This window comes from Haemaphysalis longicornis, unplaced genomic scaffold, assembly GCF_048455015.1.
Source record: "Haemaphysalis longicornis isolate Haplotype H1 unplaced genomic scaffold, Haemaphysalis longicornis Haplotype H1 scaffold_3, whole genome shotgun sequence".
NCBI lineage: Eukaryota > Metazoa > Arthropoda > Arachnida > Ixodida > Ixodidae > Haemaphysalis > Haemaphysalis longicornis.
This window is the reverse complement of record NW_027526335.1, coordinates 95,504,819-95,526,158: the sequence shown is the minus strand read 5'-3', so window position 1 is coordinate 95,526,158 and position 21,340 is coordinate 95,504,819. Positions and strand designations below refer to the sequence as shown.

General features: G+C 46.0%; 1 protein-coding gene across 1 annotated transcript; it reads left to right on the top strand.

Moving 5' to 3' along the window:
* The first annotated feature begins 1,532 nt into the window (after positions 1–1,532).
* LOC144175334 (alpha-tocopherol transfer protein-like) lies at positions 1,533–20,742 on the top strand. Its single transcript, XM_077704414.1, has 7 exons — positions 1,533–1,542; positions 2,398–2,616; positions 6,832–7,014; positions 11,034–11,285; positions 16,027–16,220; positions 18,723–18,833; positions 20,476–20,742. Exons 1-7 carry the CDS (start codon positions 1,533–1,535, stop codon positions 20,650–20,652), a joined length of 1,146 nt encoding a protein of 381 aa, XP_077560540.1. The 3' UTR covers positions 20,653–20,742.
* Positions 20,743–21,340: the final 598 nt, after the last annotated feature.

Sequence of the window (21,340 nt, the reverse complement as noted above, 5' to 3'; positions counted from 1 at the left end):
TCAATATTGCCCGCTTGAAACACATCACGGATTCGCCGCCTGCATTGTCACTTCAGGACGTGGTCATCCTCTTCGCCGCATATGTCATCTTTTTCATCGTGTCATCATGTTCTGATGGTTGTGTGCCTTTGAAGAGTTCTTGGGACTTTTGCACGGAGTTCTTGGAAAGCATGAGAAATTTGCCAGTGGCCTGGTGTCATTTAAGTTGGAGTCTCTGTTGAAATACTTCAAGTGTTCAGCTCTACTTGGGATTTTAAATTATTGGTAGAGGTTAAAGTATCTCTTGAAAGGCATGAAGGAGGTCAAATGAAAGGCATGCAGGGGGTGAAATGAGATGAAGAGGTTTAAGTTACTGGCACATGCAAGTTTCATGTCAACTGAACATTGAAGTCGTGCCTTATTTTTCATCATTGGCACAATGCGCAGGCTGTCTTTGAATCTATAGTGGGTGTTAATGTAGTTCATGGCACCGCATTGTAACGTCCTATTATTCAAGTGTAGCTCATGAGATTTTTTTTTCGTGGCAGTGCTGCTGCTGATGCAAAAGTGACAGTGCTTATTTACGCAGATGGCTTCCGCCTTCATTGATAAATTTTAGTAGTGTATGTGAGCTGACACCCATGCCGTAGAAGAATTTAAAATGTGCGTATTTGGCTTGAACAAGTGTTCTCCTTTGAACAAAGTTGCATTTCTTGCTTGGCAGAAGCACGGCTTTGGTCACAATTCCACTGACAGCAAGACGGGAGGGTTTTTATAGCACGCAACTCTGAATTTTACCTAAGGTAAAACGTTGAGGCTGGAAAAAATGCTTTCAAGTCTGCTTTGTAAAACTGGTCCCCTGTATTATTCAACGCTGGCTTGTTTCCTTCTTAAGGATGTCTGACTTGTTCCCGCTTGAATTGATGACGTATATAATTAGTCTGCTTGTTAAATTTTGATATGTGTAACATGCTTCCAGCTACCTGGTTTGAAAAATTCTATAAGATTCACGTTGGCTTTTCTGAGATTTCTTGGGGTGAATTATTTTAAACTACAAATTGTTTGGGCAAGTAACGTGCCTTAAGTCAAAGGCCTTTTCAGGATGCTCATAAAGTATTTTGTCTACAAATAGCTTGATGTTACACTTACGTCTGGTGTCAGGAAACTACTATCATTAATAATCAAGTTTTAATTGTGGCATACTGCCACATGTGACCTCTCTTGTCAAAATGTTTTATCGTTAATCTTGGCTCGAGCGTTTTTTTCCTAAACTCTTGCACTGCACTTTTGTAGGTTGTGATAATACAACCGTGTATGGCTTGTTTTTAGGCCTTTCCCTACAATTTAATATCAAACTGCATTTTCCCAAACAGTTATGCGCAAACATAGTATGGCAAGCGAATGGGTAGTTCCGCCTTTGAATTACCTTCGTTTATCTGATAAGACAGCATATTTGAAACTCACTGTTGTATAATGTATGTGTCAGTGCCGCGGTAGACGCGCACGTCTATTTATTTGTGAAGCAGTTGCCCCTAATACCGTCTTTATTAACCATGTGTTTGAGTAAAAGTGAATATGTCAGAATTCCACTTGCAGCCTAGCGTTATCGTTATGGTATTGATTCCTTGTACGTTGGTCATTTTCTGTGCAATTTAAAATAGACAGCTATTCAAATCTGAAATGTATGAATACTAACACCCAATAAATTTGTATAGTATGTTGAAAAGCAGTGTATGAGTCATAATAGTTTGTTTTGTGTGTATTTTAATGCAAGCATATTGTTTCTTTTACATGCAGCTAAAACCCAGCACAGGATTCTGCGGGTGAAGCCAAAGACTGTGTGCCGCTCTAGGTGCCTCAGACCAACTTTTATATAGAACTGTGCTCCGATAGGCAACTGTTGGGAACTGTCAGGGACCACACTGCTGCGGTGGTTTCTGCTTTCCAATTGTTGGTACCACTGTGGGTCATATATCAAGGCTGTGTTAAAATGGTGCTTGCGGTTTCCTGCTGATACCAATGCATCTGCCAGCCTGGCATATGACCTCGGTGTATACCGACAGGAAAGCAGAAATATTGGAAAAGTGGAGTCCCATAGACAGCTTCCCATTGTCTATAGGAACACCGTTTTATATAAACAGCTGGTCTGAAGGTACCTGGAACGGCGCACCGGATAAATTCCATAATCATTTTACATGGATCAATGTTCCAGTAACTTAAACTACCCTTTTATTTGGAACAGTGATCCGCATACTTTTATTTGGAACACCGATCCACATAATTTAGTTGCAAAAATATGTGGTGCACTGTTCCACTTAATTTTCAGGATATGTGGAACACGGTTCCAATTATATAACTGGAACTTTTTTGCAAAAAAGTTCCAGTTACTAAGTGGATCTTACGTGGAACCAGATTAAGAGTGTTTTTACAGCTTCTGTTCGCACCATAGTTCGCTGAGACTCCGACGCACAAGGGATACACGTGGTGGTGTGCCCGTCTCGTTACCCAATGAAAAAGGTGGAGGAAAGGTCCGCTCGCACCGCCGCTTCGGCTACACGCCGGCGAAGGAAATCGGCTTCCATGGAAAAGCTAGCGGAGAGTTGACTACGCAGGGCAATACCGGCCAGGCTGAAATAGGTACGTTGTGTGTACGCACGCCTGTATAACTTCAGTATCTCTCTGTACAGTGCCCAGTTTACTCCTGTGTTGCGAACTAAATAGATAGCCGCGGTAGTCAAACAGTAAGTTTGTCACACCGTGGTTGCTGAGCCCTGCAATTGGGTGGGAACGATGAAGGAAGACTCTCGTGTCCGTAGAGGTTTGCCTGTTTTGATATCTAAATTCCTGTGGTACAAACCGAAGATTTGATAGCTCGCAAAGATATCAGAGGTGTTTAGCCAGCTTCATACAAAACACGCTCAAAACATGTTTTAGTTTTCTCATTAGTAATTGTATACCACTTGAATTGGCTTGACTGTATTCAGCTCGCACATGCGTCCTTATTCGGTATAGTACCAAGAACGCATCACAGTAAGATGAAGGTCTTATGGCACAAAATGTCATTCAATTTTTACACTTTTTTAGTTTACTTTAATTCATCATCGTTTTTGTGTGTGCGTGTGGCCTGAAAGCGGCGCTCCAAGCAATGTCGAACTCATTGTACGACGAGCGGGAGGTACCGGATGGTGACTTTGGAACTCGTAACGTAACGTTAGTCCTGACATCAGGCCGGCGCAGAATGATGCTCCCGCGTAGCCAATTAAAGTCTACCCTTCTTCTCTATCTGCTGAGTTCGTAACAACCCCACCCAGCGCAGCTAACGCGAACGTCAGGCGGGAACATACCCGCGTTCACAGCGTATGCATACCCACGACCTCAGCGACATGATGCGTCACGCCCAATCAGGCCACAGGGCCGTCAGGTAGCGTATACCTGCGTTGGCAGACAATGTGCGCGCCCCTTTTCAATATATATTTGCCTGACACACGCTATAAAATAGCTCACATCCAATGGAAATTAAGGAGTCGCTACAGACACCGGATGGCAGACAATGCCAGCGGCCGGTTGTCTGTTCAAAGGGCCCACCAAACACTTTTCAAAGGTGGCAATCAAATCATTCACCTGATAGAAGGAATGGAGTGTAAAGTATTTCAGAGAATTGCGATCCCTATGTTTTCTACCTATGGTTCGTCAGCAAATTTTGGAAGTAGCCCTTCTAACTCGATCAGGCTCACTATACAGTGCGCGATTTTTCCCATGCATACTAATCGGGGAGCCGTTTATTCACCGTGTCTCGCCAGCTCCCCTTATAACGTCACGCTGGTGGCGCTCCTTCTGCGTCATGACGGTATGTTTCCAGTTTCGCTTCCTGCGTGGTTGAGAGGAAACATCGCGTACAACTGCCCCTGCGTTAGCTCCCCTTATAACGTCACGCTGGTGGCGCTCCTGCGTCATGACGGTATGTTTCCAGTTTCGCTTCCTGCGTGGTTGAGAGGAAACATCGCGTACAACTGCCCCTGTCCTATAGCACTAATGCTCCCAATCATGCTGCTGCTGTTCGGAAAAGCGAGTTCCGTGTCTGTGTGTCAGAACTAAATCTCCCGCGATGAGGCCTTAGTTTTGAAGCCAGCGCCTAACGTGATAAAAAAATAATACGCGCCCCCTCGAAGCGATCTGGCATGCGAGCTTTTTGGCCGCTATACATCCATGAAGGTGGCGGCGGTCACAACTTTTCACGTTTGTGGCGGCCACTTCAGATCAGAGGAGTAGCGCCAAAAAACAGCATCTGTGCAAAGGACAGGCGTGTACTTCAGATAGCTTCACCAAAAGCGGAAGCCCCTGCCGAGTTCGTTCCTCACCAAAGTACCGGTAAGTTTGGCGCAATTCCGAGCGACCAAAGCGCGTTATTGGCTCTTTTTTTTTAAACGCCGACTAGAGGAGGGATGAACGAGTGTTCAAGCACGGGCTATATCTTTCACCCGGAAACTATGTCAACCTCGGCCTCGCTACTGATAAGGCAGGCAGTACCAGGTGATCGCCGAGGCTGCTTTCGCGTCGTGCATACACACCCGGGATTACATAGCTGACATTCTAAAGGAGACGTGACAGACAGGGATATACTAAAAAGCGACGTTTATTGGTAAGACATGTGCGGGATGTTCACTGGTGCGACCACACTGCATCAAAATAGGTCGAGAACTGCTGTGTAGGCATTTTTCTCGATTTCGCTAAGCTCCGAAAATGCCATGGCCAACTAGCTGTGAGGCGACAGCCAACGCTTGCAGTATTCAGACGCACGTACAGGCAGCATATGAATTCTGATAAAGGTCAATTACTCTCATGCACATGTTTGTGCGCATAAACAACATAAAAACGATGTTGATCTGCAAGGAAGCCTGCAACGTGCACTCGCTTGCATTTTTCACTCCCCAAGGTTCTTACTGCTGCCTTGCAACACCACTAGACGATGTTCGTTCTTCAGAAGGGTAGTAGGCATACAATATACTTTCAGTGCTAGCACGGCTTTAGGGTCAACTGTAGGTCCCTTTTGGAATATTTTGTGCAATACTTCCCAAAGCCTCTCACCATATTTACCGAACATGCAAGAAAGCAGTAGTAGGTGCTGCACAAAGAGAGTTACGAATTTCCCGCGGCAATTCCGTCTTTAGCGATTTTGTTTGAATTGTTGGAGCAGCTGTCGGCTATATAATGTATGCCGAATGCAAAGCTATCTGTATCCTCAGAGGTATGCTGCGGCACGAGATTTTAAAGAGACGCTGAAGTCAAAATACAAGTTGCTCTAGGTCGATAGATTCGCTCACTGAGAACACGAATATACCCCTCATACGCGTAGCTTTTTTCAGAATAAGGTATAAAATAGGGGAAACATGGCGACGCGTGCCGCCGCCACAGGCTGTACTGCGCAACTTCCACCAGAAGTGGTGCGCAACGCCCATGACAACGTCTTTCCTCGTGCGCAACGTCTTACCTGGCTGCCGCTGAAGGGCGGTACTCTTCAATACTTGGTAGAGTTCCTGTATATAGCTCCCCTAGGGGCGCTACGCGATATACAGGAACTCTAATACTTGGGGCGCTGGTACCGCATTTCGAGGAAGCGCGAGAGCTACACACTAGCGGTTGGTTCTACGCCAACATTCGCGGGGCCTCAAACGAACAATGTGTTTTTCTTCAACAAAGCGTCAACACTGATCACGGGTCCCATGAAATCGCATTTTGCTTAGTCTTCCGAGGCTGCACATGACGCTGGAGTTCAGAAAAGCACGACTGATTCGATAGAAACTGACCAAAGCGCTCGTTACGTGGCAGCGTTGTATAGTGGCTTCTATACCGCTATACATCACCGCTGCCTCGCTTACTTGCGGTTTATCGTGATGCAAACAACTGCAGTCGCTGTTTGCGTCCCGTTTGAGCAGCGCCTGATTAGCGATTTATCAGCAATTAGGGCATCTTTCGACGCGAATCAACGCTAAAATGACCATGGGAATGTCAGACTTTCGTTTGAAACCCACTTGCTGTTTGTCTTCAATGTCCCTTTATTAAACCTCGCTTATATAGCTTATTGAAGGGGAGGAACACTTCATACTCAGACTTACCCGATTGCGGTTTTAAACAAGAAAAGTCAGGTCCCTTCCACTTGTGAACAAAGATAACCAGCGAAACGGGTCGCCCTCAAGTAGTGGACGAAAGAAAACACGTTTTGCTTGTAATATGCAATTGAGAATACGTCCTAGTTAATTAGCCTAATGAAACTTGAAACGGCCAGAATTTTGTTCTAGTGGACAGACATGCGGCTGTCTGCTTCCCCCTCGTAGAAGCCCATCTATGGACAGCAGGACCGAATTCTACAATATTTACAACTTCACCGCGAACTACGTAATTATAAAAAAAATAGACCAACCTCGGTCTAAATTAAAAATCGTCTTAGCGGGTAATTGTCACACATGTTTTATTCGGAAAGTGGGGATAAATCAGGAGTCACAGCCGTTTTCTCCAACCATAATCCCTCCGTATATATGGCCACGTATCGGCAGCAGTCGGCCATTCTGCAACATTTACACCTTCACTGTGAAGTAATAATTACAAGCTATTGAAACTCGGCGCAATAACAGAGTCATCCTAACGTCCAATTTCAGTTTAATTTGCTCCTCAATAGTTTTGATCAAAGAAAAGTTACTACCATTGTCTCAAACCATATTCCCTCCGTGAAAATTTCGGTTCTAAGCCGGAATACCCGTGCACGATGTATGGGGGAAAGCAAAACAGATACAGCTTCGTTGTAAAAATAAGTAAGTTGGCCTTGAAAAATAAGAGCGTTGCTTCGCTTGTACGCAGCGGCAGTGCGGCGCAATCTGAAGTTGGCGAGACGGGACTGTGCCTTGCCGAAGACATGGCAGAGCGGGCGCCCACACGTGGGCTCGGAACTGCCAGACTTGCAGCTCGTGGCGAGGACACATTTGGGGGAAACGCCGGAAGTCAGGGAGCGCTCCCTGTATCTCCTGAGGCAGCTCATCGCCGGTGAGTCAATTCACAGCGGTAGCATGAAATTCTTAATACGTAGCATTCTTTGCCGAGTACACCTACAGCCTGGACCGCTTAAAGCTCGGAATTTGCACAGAAAGTGCAGGATTTGCCGGAGCAACACCTTTACTCGTTATAATAACGTAAATGAAGATAATTGGTCGAACAGGGTTTCTAAAAACCAAAAACTATCAAGAATAGACAAAATAAACACTTCTAAAAATAAACTGAGTATAAAAAATATGCCCTATTATCTCCTCCAAAAAATGATGACTACTTAAAAAAAATTCCAGAAAGAACGTTGTAAATACAAATAAAAATAGCGAAAATTGGCAAATGGTGTAACGTCTCACATGTCTACAATCTACAATCCGAAATCCCGTCTACAATCTGGCTGAACGCTATTCCGGTCTTAACAGAATGGAATGGCACTGTATTTTTTAATTAACCTCATTTTCCAGCAGTCCAGGTTTTTGGCGAGAAAAACGCAAAAAAAAAAAAATTAGCCGCGTCTCTGCTCGCTTCGTTCCACAGGTCGTTGAAAGACGATAGTCTTCTGTCGCCCCTGCCACGTAAATGCCTGTATTCTCTCTCCCGCCCGCATTTCACTCTCTTCCACTCCCGTTCCACTCCCGAGGAGCACAGTGGATGTTTGCTCAAGTCAGTTCAATTTTCCCGCCTTCCACTGCTACTCGACATCTAGTGAAACGTTTTGTTATTGTTGGACTTCGAAGGACGCCACAAAATGTACGCTCGAGCGCGGGCTCTCTTTGTATTTTAAGGTCAAAATGGTTTCCCCCTTATGTTTTTATTAAACACGATAGTCTTTCTTGGGCTACTTAAACCCATAAATTTTGGTCTGTCTGTATGTCTGTCTGTCCGTCTGTCTGTCTGTGAATCAATTCAGCCACCCGGCCAAAGCAAAACAATGCCTGCGCAATAGTCTTATATAGTCACAGCTAAATCTACCCGTCTATGTCCGGTGTAATGTTCATACTTGTCAACATTGTTGAAGAAGAACAAGACATTACGCAAATATGAGACAACAAATCAATACAGAAGTCATACTTGCAGTGTTCCTTTAAAAAAAAATCAAACATGCTTGACTTTTGCGAAATTAAATACTTCATCAATTGCAGAAAAAGAATTCACTCCGCCGTCGCCTGCTGTCGCCCACGCCACTATAGCTTCTGGCGCCATTTTAAGAAATCAACCGGTAAACGTTATGCAAGGTTCCACTAGATAGGTTCTACGTTCTGCTTGCAACGCACGTGGAGTAGGGAAACGCGGTTCTATAAACGTTGAAGTAGGGCGCCTCGATTACCGCGCGTCTTCGCCGTACGGCAGCGTTCGCATCGAGACAGCCAGTTTGGAGCAGTGGAACGGGGGAAATTTAAAATGATTTAAGCAAACCTTTAGCGTCTTTACCTTGGGAGGAGCGCGACGCAAGATGAACAACATGAGAGGTGAGCGGGAAAGCGAAGGGAGGCATTTACTTCGCAAAAGCCGATAAAGACTATCGTCTTTTGACAGCATTTGCAACGAAAGGAGCAGATACGCGGCCAATTTTTTCTATCCCAATTATGAATCGCACATATATTTTCAATTGCATACACACTCCCTTATGACTAATGTTTTCCCTTTGCTCAAACATTTTGAAAAGTATGAAGTATCGCCCCAGATTTAGTGATTTGGTTTGAAGCGGTCGATATTTCTCGTTTCAGAATTCGGCTTGATGGCTGATTAGAGGAACGGGCAGGCAGACAGACATGTAGAAAGACCACAATTTCCGGGTTTAAGTAGCCCAAGAAAAAGCAGAAACTAAAATCTTCTTCTCTGGAACATGCGGTACTACGGACCGCTGTTCGCGCTGTGAACAAGCCTAAAAAACTAGAACGGACTAGAACTAAACCCCAGAAAGGATTTAGACTAACGCGACCAGAATGCTACTGCTCAGAGCATCTCTGCATTTTTTTGTCTTTGCCCAGTCCTGGCGGGTTCCCAGACAGGAGATTATAAAGCTTCCTCCTTCTCCTCCACCCCCTTCTCCTGCCCAGAGGATTTCTATTGCGAGACCAGTCCGGTGCTGATCCGGAACTACCCAGAGCTAATGTGGACTGGGAAATCAAGACATTGTTATGCAGCGCGGTGGGTTTGGTTCGTTTGAGAAGGAACCCAGTTCGCCGGTGACGCGCCTGTGTCTGCTGCTTCATCCGTACCCGCCGCGGTGGCTCAGTGGCTAAGAAGTTGTGCTGCTGAGCACGAGGACGCGGGTTCGAGTCCCGGACGGGGCGGACGCTGTTATGATGGAGGCGAAAACCGAAAGCGCCGTGTGTACGAGATTTTCACGCACGTTAAATATCCCCAGGTGGTCAATATTAATCCGGAGCCCTCCACTGCGGCACGCCGCATCACCTGCGTTGCGTCGGCGCGTTAAATCAACCAACCAATCAATCAATCAATCAATCAGAGCGCACGCTGGCTAGCAGCACTGTAATTTCCGACTGCCGCGACGGGGCGACGCCGCTTCAAGAAGGCACCGGCATTTTTCCCACCGTAAAGACTAGCGGTGTACGCACACATGAAAATATTGAAGATTACTTCGGAAAATAGTGGAGATAAATTGGTAAACCATCTGGAATCAGCACCTCATGTATAGTCTCCGTCGTAGCTCGTCCGCGCTAGCTCCGCGGTAGCTCGTCGTCGTCTCTTTTGGCGACTTCCAGGGGCAGTGGCTTAGCGTATGGCTTTAATACCATTGAAACTGTCAGGCTGGATATCTCAGTCGAAGACAAACTTTCACTAAACACTGTGCACATAGTCTTCGCTCTCTCTGGTGATAACTAGGCTTAGCAGCGTTAAACGTATGCAGGCGAATTTTTTAAAGACGATAGTCTTTCTTGGGCTACTTAAACCCAGAAATTTTGGTCTGTCTGTATGCCTGTCGGTCTGTCTGTCTGTCTGTCTGTCTGTCTGTCTGTCTGTCCGTCTGTCTGTCTGTGACTCGATTCATCCACCCGGCCAAAGTAAAATTGACATGGCGTAATAGTCTTATATACTCACAGCCACATGTAAACGTCTAAGCCCGGTTTAGATGTTCATACTTGTCAACTTTGTTGAACAAGAACAAGACATTACGCAAATATAAGACAGGAAATTAGTACACAAGGGATATTTACAGTGTTCCTTTATTAAAAAATTCATGGATGCTTGGTTTTTCGATAGCAAATGATATTCTACATCTACTGCAGAAAACCGCCGCCTCCTGTCGGCATATGAAAAATCACGCGGCAACAGCAACGAAAGGTTCAACTAGCTAGGTTCCACGTTCTGCTGGGAACGCACGTGGAGCACGGCCACGCGGCTCTATAAACCTTCTAGTCGGCCACCTGCATTCATGCGCGTCTCCGCCGTACTGCAGCGCTGGCATCGTGGAACCCGGCCTGTAGCAGTGGAACGCGGTAAATTCAAATCACCTTGCGCAAACCGTTAGTGTGTTTACCTTTGATGAGCGCGACGTACAGGAACAGCATGAGAGGTGAGCAGGAAAGCAAAGGGGGGCATTTCCTTGGCAAATGTCTACAAAGACTATCGTGTTTTGACGACATTTGCAACGAAAGGAGCAGATACACGGCCAATTTTTTATCTCGTGTCATTCCAACTACTCTGAACGTATTTCATATACTTGACCTGGTTGGGATTTGCGAAACAGTTCAATTTACCACCAAATATACCGTATTCTGAATGGTTGGTAGAATTTGTAGCAGATTCTCTTTAACGGTTTGCGTCACAAGACTGACAGTTAGTTATTATAAACCTCTCCTTACGGTGCCAATGTTGTGGGTCGTAAAATTTATCGTTGCACTTGCGTAAATGATGCCAACGCTGTACTCGAGCTCTAATAGTCTTACAGCGTGTCAAGTCAGAAACCAGTGAGGCAGGACGTTTATTTCGTTTTGTTGCTTCCGAGCCCACAGAAAGATTTACTTTCGTTGCTGTCTGTTTGCGGCGTACAGGTGAAGAACAGCTGCATTGTCCGGCCGACGACTCATTTCTGGTGAAGTTCCTACGCGCCCGGAAGTACCGCGTAATGGAGACTTTCAAGATGATCCGGAGCTACTTCCTATCGAGGCAGCGCCTTCAAGATTACTTTTCTGACCTGTCGCCTCACACGGTGCTCTACCGTAAAATTTTCGTCGAAAATCGTCTAATCCTTGTCTCCAAGTTACGAGATCCGAAGGGAAGAGCTGTTGTCGTGCTGAAATTCGGTAAGTTTACTCAGCGAATCACACACATAGCAGAAATCTCGCGAACTGCTCCAAGAGTAAGTTTTAGTATAGCGCACGTGAAAAAAATTGCATTGTTGCGCATCACTTCTTAACTGGTCTGCTGAGAGCGCTAAACATTGAAAGAGGGTTTGGCTATATTGCCTGTACATTATTACGGGTAGGTGTTTGTCTGTGAATGCAAAGGACTTAGCTTGCAAGACAGCAGCAACTATCGGGTATGGGCCATTATAGTTTAGCAGCTTAGGCCTAACGTCACACTTTGAGGTATTGCGACGCTGACCGATACCGTCACATAAAGTGCACACTTAGAAAAGCGTTTTTTCTTATGTGGGTGTGTTTATGACATTAGTCCTCAAAGCGCACGGTCAGACCTCCCTCACACTCAATATTTAGGCATAGGGCTGGTCAAAGAACAGCCAACCGATTTTGGTGGGGTTGCGGAGCGGTCATCCACCGCTGGTAACCCGTTGTTACATTCGGGAAGGCGTCCCATCAGCGGGCTCCGTCGCCTCCGTCATGTGAGGTAGCATGGTGAAGAGCAGCCAGGAAAGTTTCTACTTTGGTTATGACGGTAAGCCGAAGGCAAACTTAACTGGTTTACTGCATGGCGAGAGATGAGCCGAAGCAATAGAGGAACAATACACTTCCGGGCGAGGTTACAGTACAGGACTCGAGCAGAGTGACAGCATTGATAAGCTGCTTCAAAACGAACAGTCTTCTGCGCTCGGGGGCCTGTATTTATGCCAGAAGCGCTAACGGTCAAACAATGTCCCCCCTCCTTTTGCACACGGCGCGAACATTGTAACGACACATACAGCGCTCTTTCCAGAGTTCGTGAGAGGTCGGTAGTAGCGGCGCACGCTGAGTAAGAGAGAGGCGAGTGAGGAGGTCTCCGCTGTGGCGTCCGCGTCCTTCGGGAGAGTCTCCACTCGCCGTGTCTGCCGCCGCCGAAGTTTGAATAACGCCGACATCGAGGCGTCCTTGCACCGGCCGTTTTGCGGCATGTTGTGATGTTTTGGCTGTCGCTGCAAGCTTGAGTCACCGACAGAGAGGCGCCCACGCCGAAGGCGCATGTTGTGGTAGGCTCTACCCCAAAGCATAAGAGCGCTACACGAAAGAATATTTCAGTGACACCGCACCCCAAGAAAATGAAGCCGGAACTTCATACCGACCGGAAGACCCCCTGCCGCCAATCCAGCGAACGCATGTATATGGCAATCACTCTGACGTATCCTACACCGATGCGGCTTGCTATGTTGACAAAAGAAGCATCGTGGTAGTGACTACCTTCCGAAGCAATACAACTGCATGCGCGTCCCTCCGGTCAATCTCCCCCTCGAAACACCAAAGAACTCCCCTTTGTCTTAGCCCTCACCCAATCGTCAAGCAAAATCATACTCACAGATTCACAAGCAGCCTGCCGAAGTGTCCTGTCGGGGAGGGCGGCCCCAACAAAACTCCGGGTTCTTCAACGCTACTCACGCAGTTGTCATCGCGTGAACACCTGCAGATTCGCGTATAAAGGGCAACAACATCGCCAATCAATGGGCTCGCGGAATGATCCACCGAGCCCAGGAGTTCACTGACTTCATCCCAAAACAACTTCTCACCTGTCAACACATTACTCGGTTTAGCCGGACCACCAGACAAAAGTTTCCCTGCCCTCCCCCCACCCTCAGCAAAAAACTGGAAATCACACTCCGAAAAATGCGAACGTGACTATTTGTACATCCAGTCTGATCGAATTTTTTCCCCTCACGCAGTACAGCGCTATATGCAAATTTTGTGCATAGCTAGGTACGTTCTAACATGTAATTCTGGAATGTGCTCACAACCCAGCCCTACCACTCATCTCCATCCGTTCCTTTCCTGAGCTGTGGGAGACACTGTCAAGCAGCTGTCAACTGAGGGACCAGACTATCCGGGTGACACGGATCAAGACGCCTAGGGCATCGAACGCATGGATTCCCGGACTAGGGTTGCACTTCCACTATCGCGCTCCATTGAAATGTTTTGTATCTGAAATGAGAAGGCATCATTTAAAAACGTAGAACCCAACGGTTTTTCTGGTAGGGCTGTAAGAGTTTGAAAGCGGAATTTTTATACCTGCCTCTAAGACGAATGCTGGCGACCCTCAACGTGAGCAGCACGGAAACGTTGTACACCTGGAGGCAAAATAATCCGGCGCACGCGAGCACCTGGCAAAATGCATCGCCGCGCTATCTGACGATGCACTTCTGGTGCCGAGACCCACGATTGCTGCCCTGTAGTTTTCTTCCCTTCAAGCGCCAAGCGGCAAAGCTGCTGACATTCAGCGTTTGGCGATAGGGGTAAGTTTCTTCGCTCAACGCGTCTCGCTCGCACACGCTTCAGTGGCGGACGACGAGGGCAACGTGTGCGTGGCTGGCTCTGGCCTGGTCCGACCGATAACATATCTTGCCCGTCTGGGTGACGAATTTCTGCCATGTATGTGCAATCGCGTGTTAATATTTTTTGCCTAAAACATGCCATTGGTTCTTAACTAAGAATATGCACACCCTCGCCGTCCGCCACCGAAGCCTGTGCGAGCGAGAAGCGTTGAAAAAAGAAAGTGACCCTATCGCTACACGCTGAATGTGATCAGCTTTACCGCTTGAAGGGAAGAAAACTACAGGGTAGCGATCGTGGGTGTACGCGCACGCGCACATCGATGCCTCGACACCAGACGTTCAGCGCCAGATGGCGCGGCGATGCATTTGACCACCTGTCCGCGTGCCCCGACTTATTTTGCCGCCGGGTGTACAAAATTTAACTGTACAAGAGATATAAAAAGGTAGTTAAGCAATTGTCCCCAGCTAAAACTGCAACAAAATGCAGTTTTTTCTACTCCTTTCTGCGGTTTTTGGATCAGGCATTGAAACCGACAAAGCTGTCAGCATACGAGCGGTAGTGTCACGTTTATACAGTGTAATACACGACGCCACCTTCCCAATTACAGAAAAAAGTGCCAGAATAATATTGTTTGTAGAAATATTTAGGAATTTCTTGGGGCTACCCCACTTATAAAAAAAGCTGACTTTCATATGAGCCGGAGGACATTCACTACACAAAAAGCGTTTGGCTGTATTGGCTCTCCATTTAACGTTGAGCCGAACTACATGCCACGCAACGTCAATAAGAAAACTTACCGGTGAGGTAGTGGGCACGTAATCTAAAAAAGACGTTTTGAACAAACAAAACACAGGGGAGACAGACGCGACTGGCGCTATTTAAACTGATTTCATATCTGAGCCATAGCTTCGCTTAACAACAAGAGCCGAGTAAGCGCAGAAGGTTTTGTAGCATGTACAATTTACGTAAGAAACCAAAACACCTAGTTTATGCCATGGTCTGCACTAATTCAAACCGTGACGCGAAGAGACCCACCGAAGAACCACATATGCAACCTTCGCCACGTTTCCGGATGGGATATGCTCTTAAGAATTCGTGCTCTCTTGTGGCACGGTTTCTATCCTAAATTCTAATCTCACTTATCCGTGCATTAAAAGTTTAAATTATTCGGTACAATATTTCTTGCTTACCTTTCTACATTTTATTGTTATTCTACCGGCGCGTCCACAGAAGCCAGCTGAGGGAAGTTCACACCGCTGAGGAAAGTTCTAGCGGGAAGGTAGCGGGATGAAGGTCACGTGTCACACTCGTACATCACGTGCCACGCGTATGTGACTGGATACATTCCTCCTACAAGACATGATTATCCGGAAAAATATTTATTCATAAAATTTGGGACACCAGGCGGGTGCCCTGTGCTCGTTAGACTCAGCATAAATGTTTGTGTATAGAGTGTGACGAATACAGCTCAGCAAGATATGTAATACTCATTGGGGATGTGACGTTTAATTTGGCTCCGAATTACGCGCACAAATTTATTGAGCACCTCTTGTTCTCAATAAACAATTCATTCATTCATTCATTCATTCATTCATTCATTCATTCATTCATTCATTCATTCATTCATTCATTCATTCATTCATAAAATTTAGGATTATCTGAGCCAGATTCGTTCATGATGTGCAAGCAAGACTGATTTGGTTCTTTTTCGTCATTAAACATGTCTGCTTAATTAACATGTGCTCGTATGACTCAGCATAAAGTCTCGTGTATAGAGGCGTAGAATACAGCTCTGCAGTATATGTTATACTCGTTGGGGATGTAACCTTTTGCTTGGCTTCAGATTAAACGCACAAATTTTGTGTTTTCGCCGCAGGTATAGTTCCTGCGAACTAGTTTATTGTTGATTCATTTATTGAACTTGTTTCCTGACCTAAATGATTGCTTACGCGCTGTCGAATACACCCCTCCACGCTGTCGTATGATCGGTACACACCTGCTGGTTTACTCTACTTCGAGGTAGGCAGCCCTGTGCACGCACAGGCTTTAGAGTACGCGCTCATGCTTCTTGTCATTGACAAACCCACTGTTTGCAGTGCAAGAAGATATAAACCGACGATGTGTCTTGGTCACCGCTGCACCATGGGAATGGAGAAGTTAACACACTCCATGCATTATCGCCGGGTCCGCGTGCGTGAACTACGTCATAGAAACCTTCCGATGTCTTTTTAGTTGGCTGAATCCAACTAATATGTCACACTTGTTTCCGAAACTATAGCCAGCACGATTACGGAAGATAACCAATGGGGAAGACGAATTGCACGTGAGCGCATACTGTACTTCATTTTAGGTGCATGGAATTCCGGAATCTGCTCGCTGACCGACCTGGTTAGAGCCGTGTTCGTGACTGTGGAGTGGGTCCTGCTGGACGAGGAGACCCAGATCAGAGGCGTCGTGGGTGTTGTAGATCTGAGCGGCCTGCACGTTTCGCACCTGATGCACTTCAGCCCAATTTTCATCATGAAGATGGCGCATGTCCTGCAGGTAAGTTAAATTCTCTGGATGGGGATCACATCTCGTTGGAATCACGTGTTGTTGGAAACATGTTGGGGATCACATGTTGCTACAGTGCGTGCTATAAAACATCTGCAACAAGAAGCCGAATTGGTGAGAATTATGAGACCACGGTTTTTGCAGGGTGGCGAGAATTACCGCGCGTGCAGAGGTGGCAAAATCACCTCAACTGCTTTCTAACGCTATACCTTAAACTTAAATCACTCATATCACCTCAACGTTAACGTTACTACTGCGTTTCGGACTTTATTCTATGACATTATCGAAAATTTGCGTGGCAAAAGAGGTGCTATTTCACCATGCAGTAGAACGTTCTCAGACCCGCTTTGATTACAGCCGAGGTCTTCCTCAAGCAATAAACCTGAGAACTGGTGGAACCACACAGTTCACATCCGCAGAAGCCGAACTCCTGGCAATATAGAAAAGTTAGTATTTTTATTGAATTAAAATCCAACGACCGCTATATGTTGTGTCTAGTAAAGTAGATATACAATGGTGTATAGAACAGCGTGAACGGTCTGGTATTTGCGTAAACGCAATGGAAATGCTGGGGCGAAAATTCGCCTGTGGGGAGTTCTGATATGTTGGTGAGCAGTCATTGTTGAAGCGTTTTCATCGAGCTTTCTTCTCAGGTGCTATTTTTTAAAGGGACCCTGCACCACTGTCGATAAACGCTTTCCCACTTCCCTTTGTGCCTGGCAGCGCTGCGAAAGCTACAGTTATAACCTGCACAGGGCGGCAGTGCGTGATTTGCTCGTCGTAGCAGATGCACGTTCCAGGTTATGGTTTGTTTTTGTTGCGATTTTATTTAGAGTACATGTGCTATTAAAGGCATCCCTTCCCCTCCCCCTTCTTGTTTAGAGTGCCTAGCTATCAAAGGCGTTTATTGTTACAACTGGGACGAAGCAGGCCAATAGCCATGATATAACTTGAGTGGCGTAACTCAAGCGCGGAAAGAATGGCCAAGCCAAGAAAGAGAGAAAAATGTTTTGAGCACGTTTCTGCTTACCTGATTGGCGTAGAGCCGTAATATTTCTCTACGGTAATCCCTCACCCTGTAATCTAAGAACCAGATGTGCTGGTTATTTGCGCTGTGAAATCATTTCAGTCGAGAGAATGTTGCAGGTGCATTTTGGTCCGCGGTAGGGTTCCAACTCTCAGCGCGATAAGAAAATTTACCATCATCATCAACAACAACCAGAACAACAGCCTACTTAGCTACACAGCAGGACGAAAGCCTCCGACCACTCCGGTCCTGCGGTGCTCGAGTCCATTCTGTTCCTTTATATACTCTTATTTCGTCCCTACATCGAGTTATTGGCCTTCCCTACTTCTAGACCCATCTTCCGATATCCATTCTCTACCCTGGTGGTGCGCCGGTACCAGTACGTAATCAGGGTGTCCTCGATGAAGCCCATATCTCTAGCTTGTTTTCGACACAGAAAATTCACTACACTTTTTCAACTAGGAAACACTGCGGGGCTTAAACAGGCTCAAGGCCTCCTGTGGGCAAAGAAAGGGGTACATTTCTGAACCTTGATACCGGTAGTAGCAGTTTGGAACGGTTTCCGTATATAAACGTCACTTCAGGCTTGCGGTTACGAAAAACCCACATATGTCGTAAGGGGCTTTAGCAGAGCGGAAAAAACTGTGTTTCAACATAAGAGCTGAAACCTTCCTTCAAAAACCATAGTAACTAGTCAAATAATCCTAGGCATTAGTAAAGGTACAGTTCTATAGAGTATAGCGAAGTTTGAGGAATCGGTAGTTGAGAAGAATGGCAGAGAAAGCAGCACAGTTCTGTCAGCGCAATACGAAGCGATGAGCTTGGATTGAAACTTTGAAGTGACGTCCTGAGCCCAAAATGCCTTAAGCGCGGCCAGCCGTGAAAACCCTTTGGGCCAGCTGAAGTTGGTCGTCCGGGATGGGGCTGGGCACGGCTCTTTCCCAAAGCTCCCTGGTGGTAAGGTACCATTGCACCATTTCTTTGATTCGCAGTCGAGCCCCAAATAAACAATCGTTAACATGACTAATCGTGCCAGCAAGTGAAATTATTTTAGATGCTTTTATTTTTATGCACTTGTGCGTTCAGTTGTGGGCACACAGTAGACCGTGGTCGCAGTAGACCGTAGGAAGGACGCATTTTCAAGAATGAAATGGCTAGTTCTAATTTTGCGTGTGGTGCGCGTTGACTCATGCCTTCTGGGTATGATAAGGTTACGCGACGAAAGAAACAACTAGTAAGGTAATCCTTCATTTATTAAACTAGGCGGCAGGACTGAGTTAATCAGCAGCAGAACAAGGCTGTTGCAGTTAGTAGAAACTGAGAAAAATTTCTATACGCCAATACAGCAGTCAGAGAGTGTGGTTTAAATATCCTTGCTAAACGTAAATGTCCTCGCTCAACCTAAACCCACTGCAGACGCAGGTATGCGTGTATGTAACAATTGACGGTGCTCTTTTTCTTTCCAGGATTGTTACCCTGCGCGTGTCAAAGCCATCTACCTAATCAACGGTCCTCCGCTGTGTGAACTCTTGTATGGGATGGTCAAGCCTTTTTTGAAAGCCAAGCTGACGCAGCGGGTAATACGGCGATTTATTGTTGTTATTTTCTTTATTCAGAAGAGGTGTTTTGAAATCTAGAAAGCGCTAGGAGAGGCAATAACGGGGGTTAGAGTGACTACATACTTGTGGATTTTCCCATCTTACTTGCAAAGGTCCTCAGGGGCAGACGGTCTCTCTATAGGGGGAACCTGGCAAAGCGGACTCGATGCGCACTCCTGGAGGGTCTTGACGTTCGGTGCAGGATGAATAAAGTTCAATTGGTATTCCAAATGTAATAGGCAGTCAGCTTGAGTACAGATGTAAATACTTTAGGTGTTGCTATCCTCTCAAACTTAGGACCTCAAATTGTGGCTAAAGCGCCGGTGCCTGAATTGTCAACGATGGGATATTACCCACTTAAACCATCTGATCATTTATTAGCAAAATATTTGCAGGTAGGTGCATTCGCGTGGTTGGTTAGTGCAAAATGGAATGTCTTGCTTTTTCACCTTGCTCGTTTGTAAAAAAAGTATTGCGTGAAGGCTATCTGGTTGCATGCTTCAAACGCGGAAACAACTGAAGTGACAACTTGCTCAAGAAAAATACTTTCCTTTGCAGCAGACAACCGGAGTCGTTCGCACTTAGAATCGACGAAGTCATTTTTATGACACAAATTTCTTTTCCCAAATTTCTTTATTGCAAAGAAATACTGTGAGCATTTAAATTCATGCAGCCTATCACCAGGCCAGACGTTATCATTTTGTATTGTAGCCTTGACAAGCACCAGATGGACGTCTCATTGAGATAACTCCCGCTTGACTATAAACGGTAAAACAACCCCCCCCCCCCCCCCGAAACTTGGCATAGTCTCGATGGGGGATGGCAACTGCTAAATGTTCATAAAGAAATGCATTTCAGGTAATGAATTCTTCCCGTCCATTTCTTTTCTCGATAATATTAGGTGAAATTTCTTCGTGGTAGGCTGATTATCAGTATTCTGGAGTAGTTGCAGTAGAAAACTCTATTTCGAAGAAAAATGTGCTTTAATTCTCCAGTCCAGGAGACGAAGTGACGATTTGGCGATATCCCACCTGGATACCAGTTGTTGCTGAGCGCCCACGTGAGCGCTAGCGTCAGGTTCCCCCAGAGCTGGGAGTGCTCGGTTGTGAGCACACCCGATGATGATATGGGTCAGGGTTTCTGGTAGCGAACTAACTTCACATTCTGCCGGGTATTCGCTGGGAAGAGGTGGTGTATCCACTTGTAGTTGAGGAAAAGTACTTTGTTCGTGTGAGCTGAATGGAGAGCAGTTTTCTTGTAATTGAATAGGTTAGGGGGAGGAGGAAGCGAAAGGGATAGTCAAAGGCGCACTAATGCTGTTTGATATCTTAAATGGTGAACCGGAAAGGACATTACCAAAATAACGTTTTGTGTAGCAGAGCGTGGAACAGGAACCTTGCTATCACAAAACGATTGCTGCACACAGCTACGCATAATAAAAAACGATTTCATTGAAAGTAAAAAAAAAAAACAGAAAGGGCGGCCTGATGAAATCAGCTCTGGCCAGCTATTTTGTGTGGGGGGAAGGGGTACGTGAAAAAGAGCGTGGATAGCACATATAACACATCAAGCGGGAAGAGAAGCAGATATAAAGATATAGGCATACGCCTTTTTGTTCCAGTGCCACTTTATAGGACGTGACCTCAGCAAGCTACATGGCATTGTTCCACCTGATTGCATACCGGCTGAGTTCGGTGGAACACATGAAGACTTCGATTACCACAGCCAGGAAAGAGACGTAAAAAGCACCGGAGACTATTTCCAGCGAGTGTCTCGATGGGGCTATCGCAACAACTAAAGAAGGTAGTGCACAATCTCACACTCTCGTGGGCGGCGTCGCAATACGAGGAGTGATGACGCAAATAATAAAAAAAAATTCCATACCGTATGTGTGCACATAAGTAGGCGTTCTGTGTAATTACCTGAAGCACGGGGCTGTGTGTTTTCCCTGGCAGTGTACGTTTTTATGCTTTTTTGTGTCGCAATTATTTTCAGCTTCACCCGCCGCAATCTCCAAACTTGAGAGCACTGTACACAAACTAGCAATAATACATTGAACTTTTCTGGTTTCGCATGGACGCCTCGACCAAGAATAAGTTAAATGAACGAAAAATTGGTCAGCTTGCACAATTGTTGCAAGGCTGGAGAAACAGCAGAGCTGGCTGTCGCTCTCCCTTTGTCGGAGGCCCAGCTGTTGCACCACATATCTATTACCGAACTTCCCGCTGAAAGTTCTCCATGACTGCTGTGTAGCTAAGTAGGCTGTTGTTCTGGTTGTTGTTGATGATGATGATAAATTTTCTTATCGCGCTGAGAGTTGGAACCCTACCGCGGACCAAAATGCACCTGCAACATTCTCTCGACTGAAATGATTTCACAGCGCAAATAACCAGCACATCTAGTTCTTAGATTACAGGGTGAGGGATTACCGTAGAGAAATATTACGGCTCTACGCCAATCAGGTAAGCAGAAACGTGCTCAAAACA

Bases quoted from the DNA above. Each gene is read 5' to 3' on its own strand.
- LOC144175334 (XM_077704414.1), top strand. The intron at 11,286-16,026 runs GTAAGTTTACTC...ACTTCATTTTAG, and splicing joins TGTTGTCGTGCTGAAATTCG to GTGCATGGAATTCCGGAATC. The intron at 16,221-18,722 runs GTAAGTTAAATT...TTTTCTTTCCAG, and splicing joins AGATGGCGCATGTCCTGCAG to GATTGTTACCCTGCGCGTGT.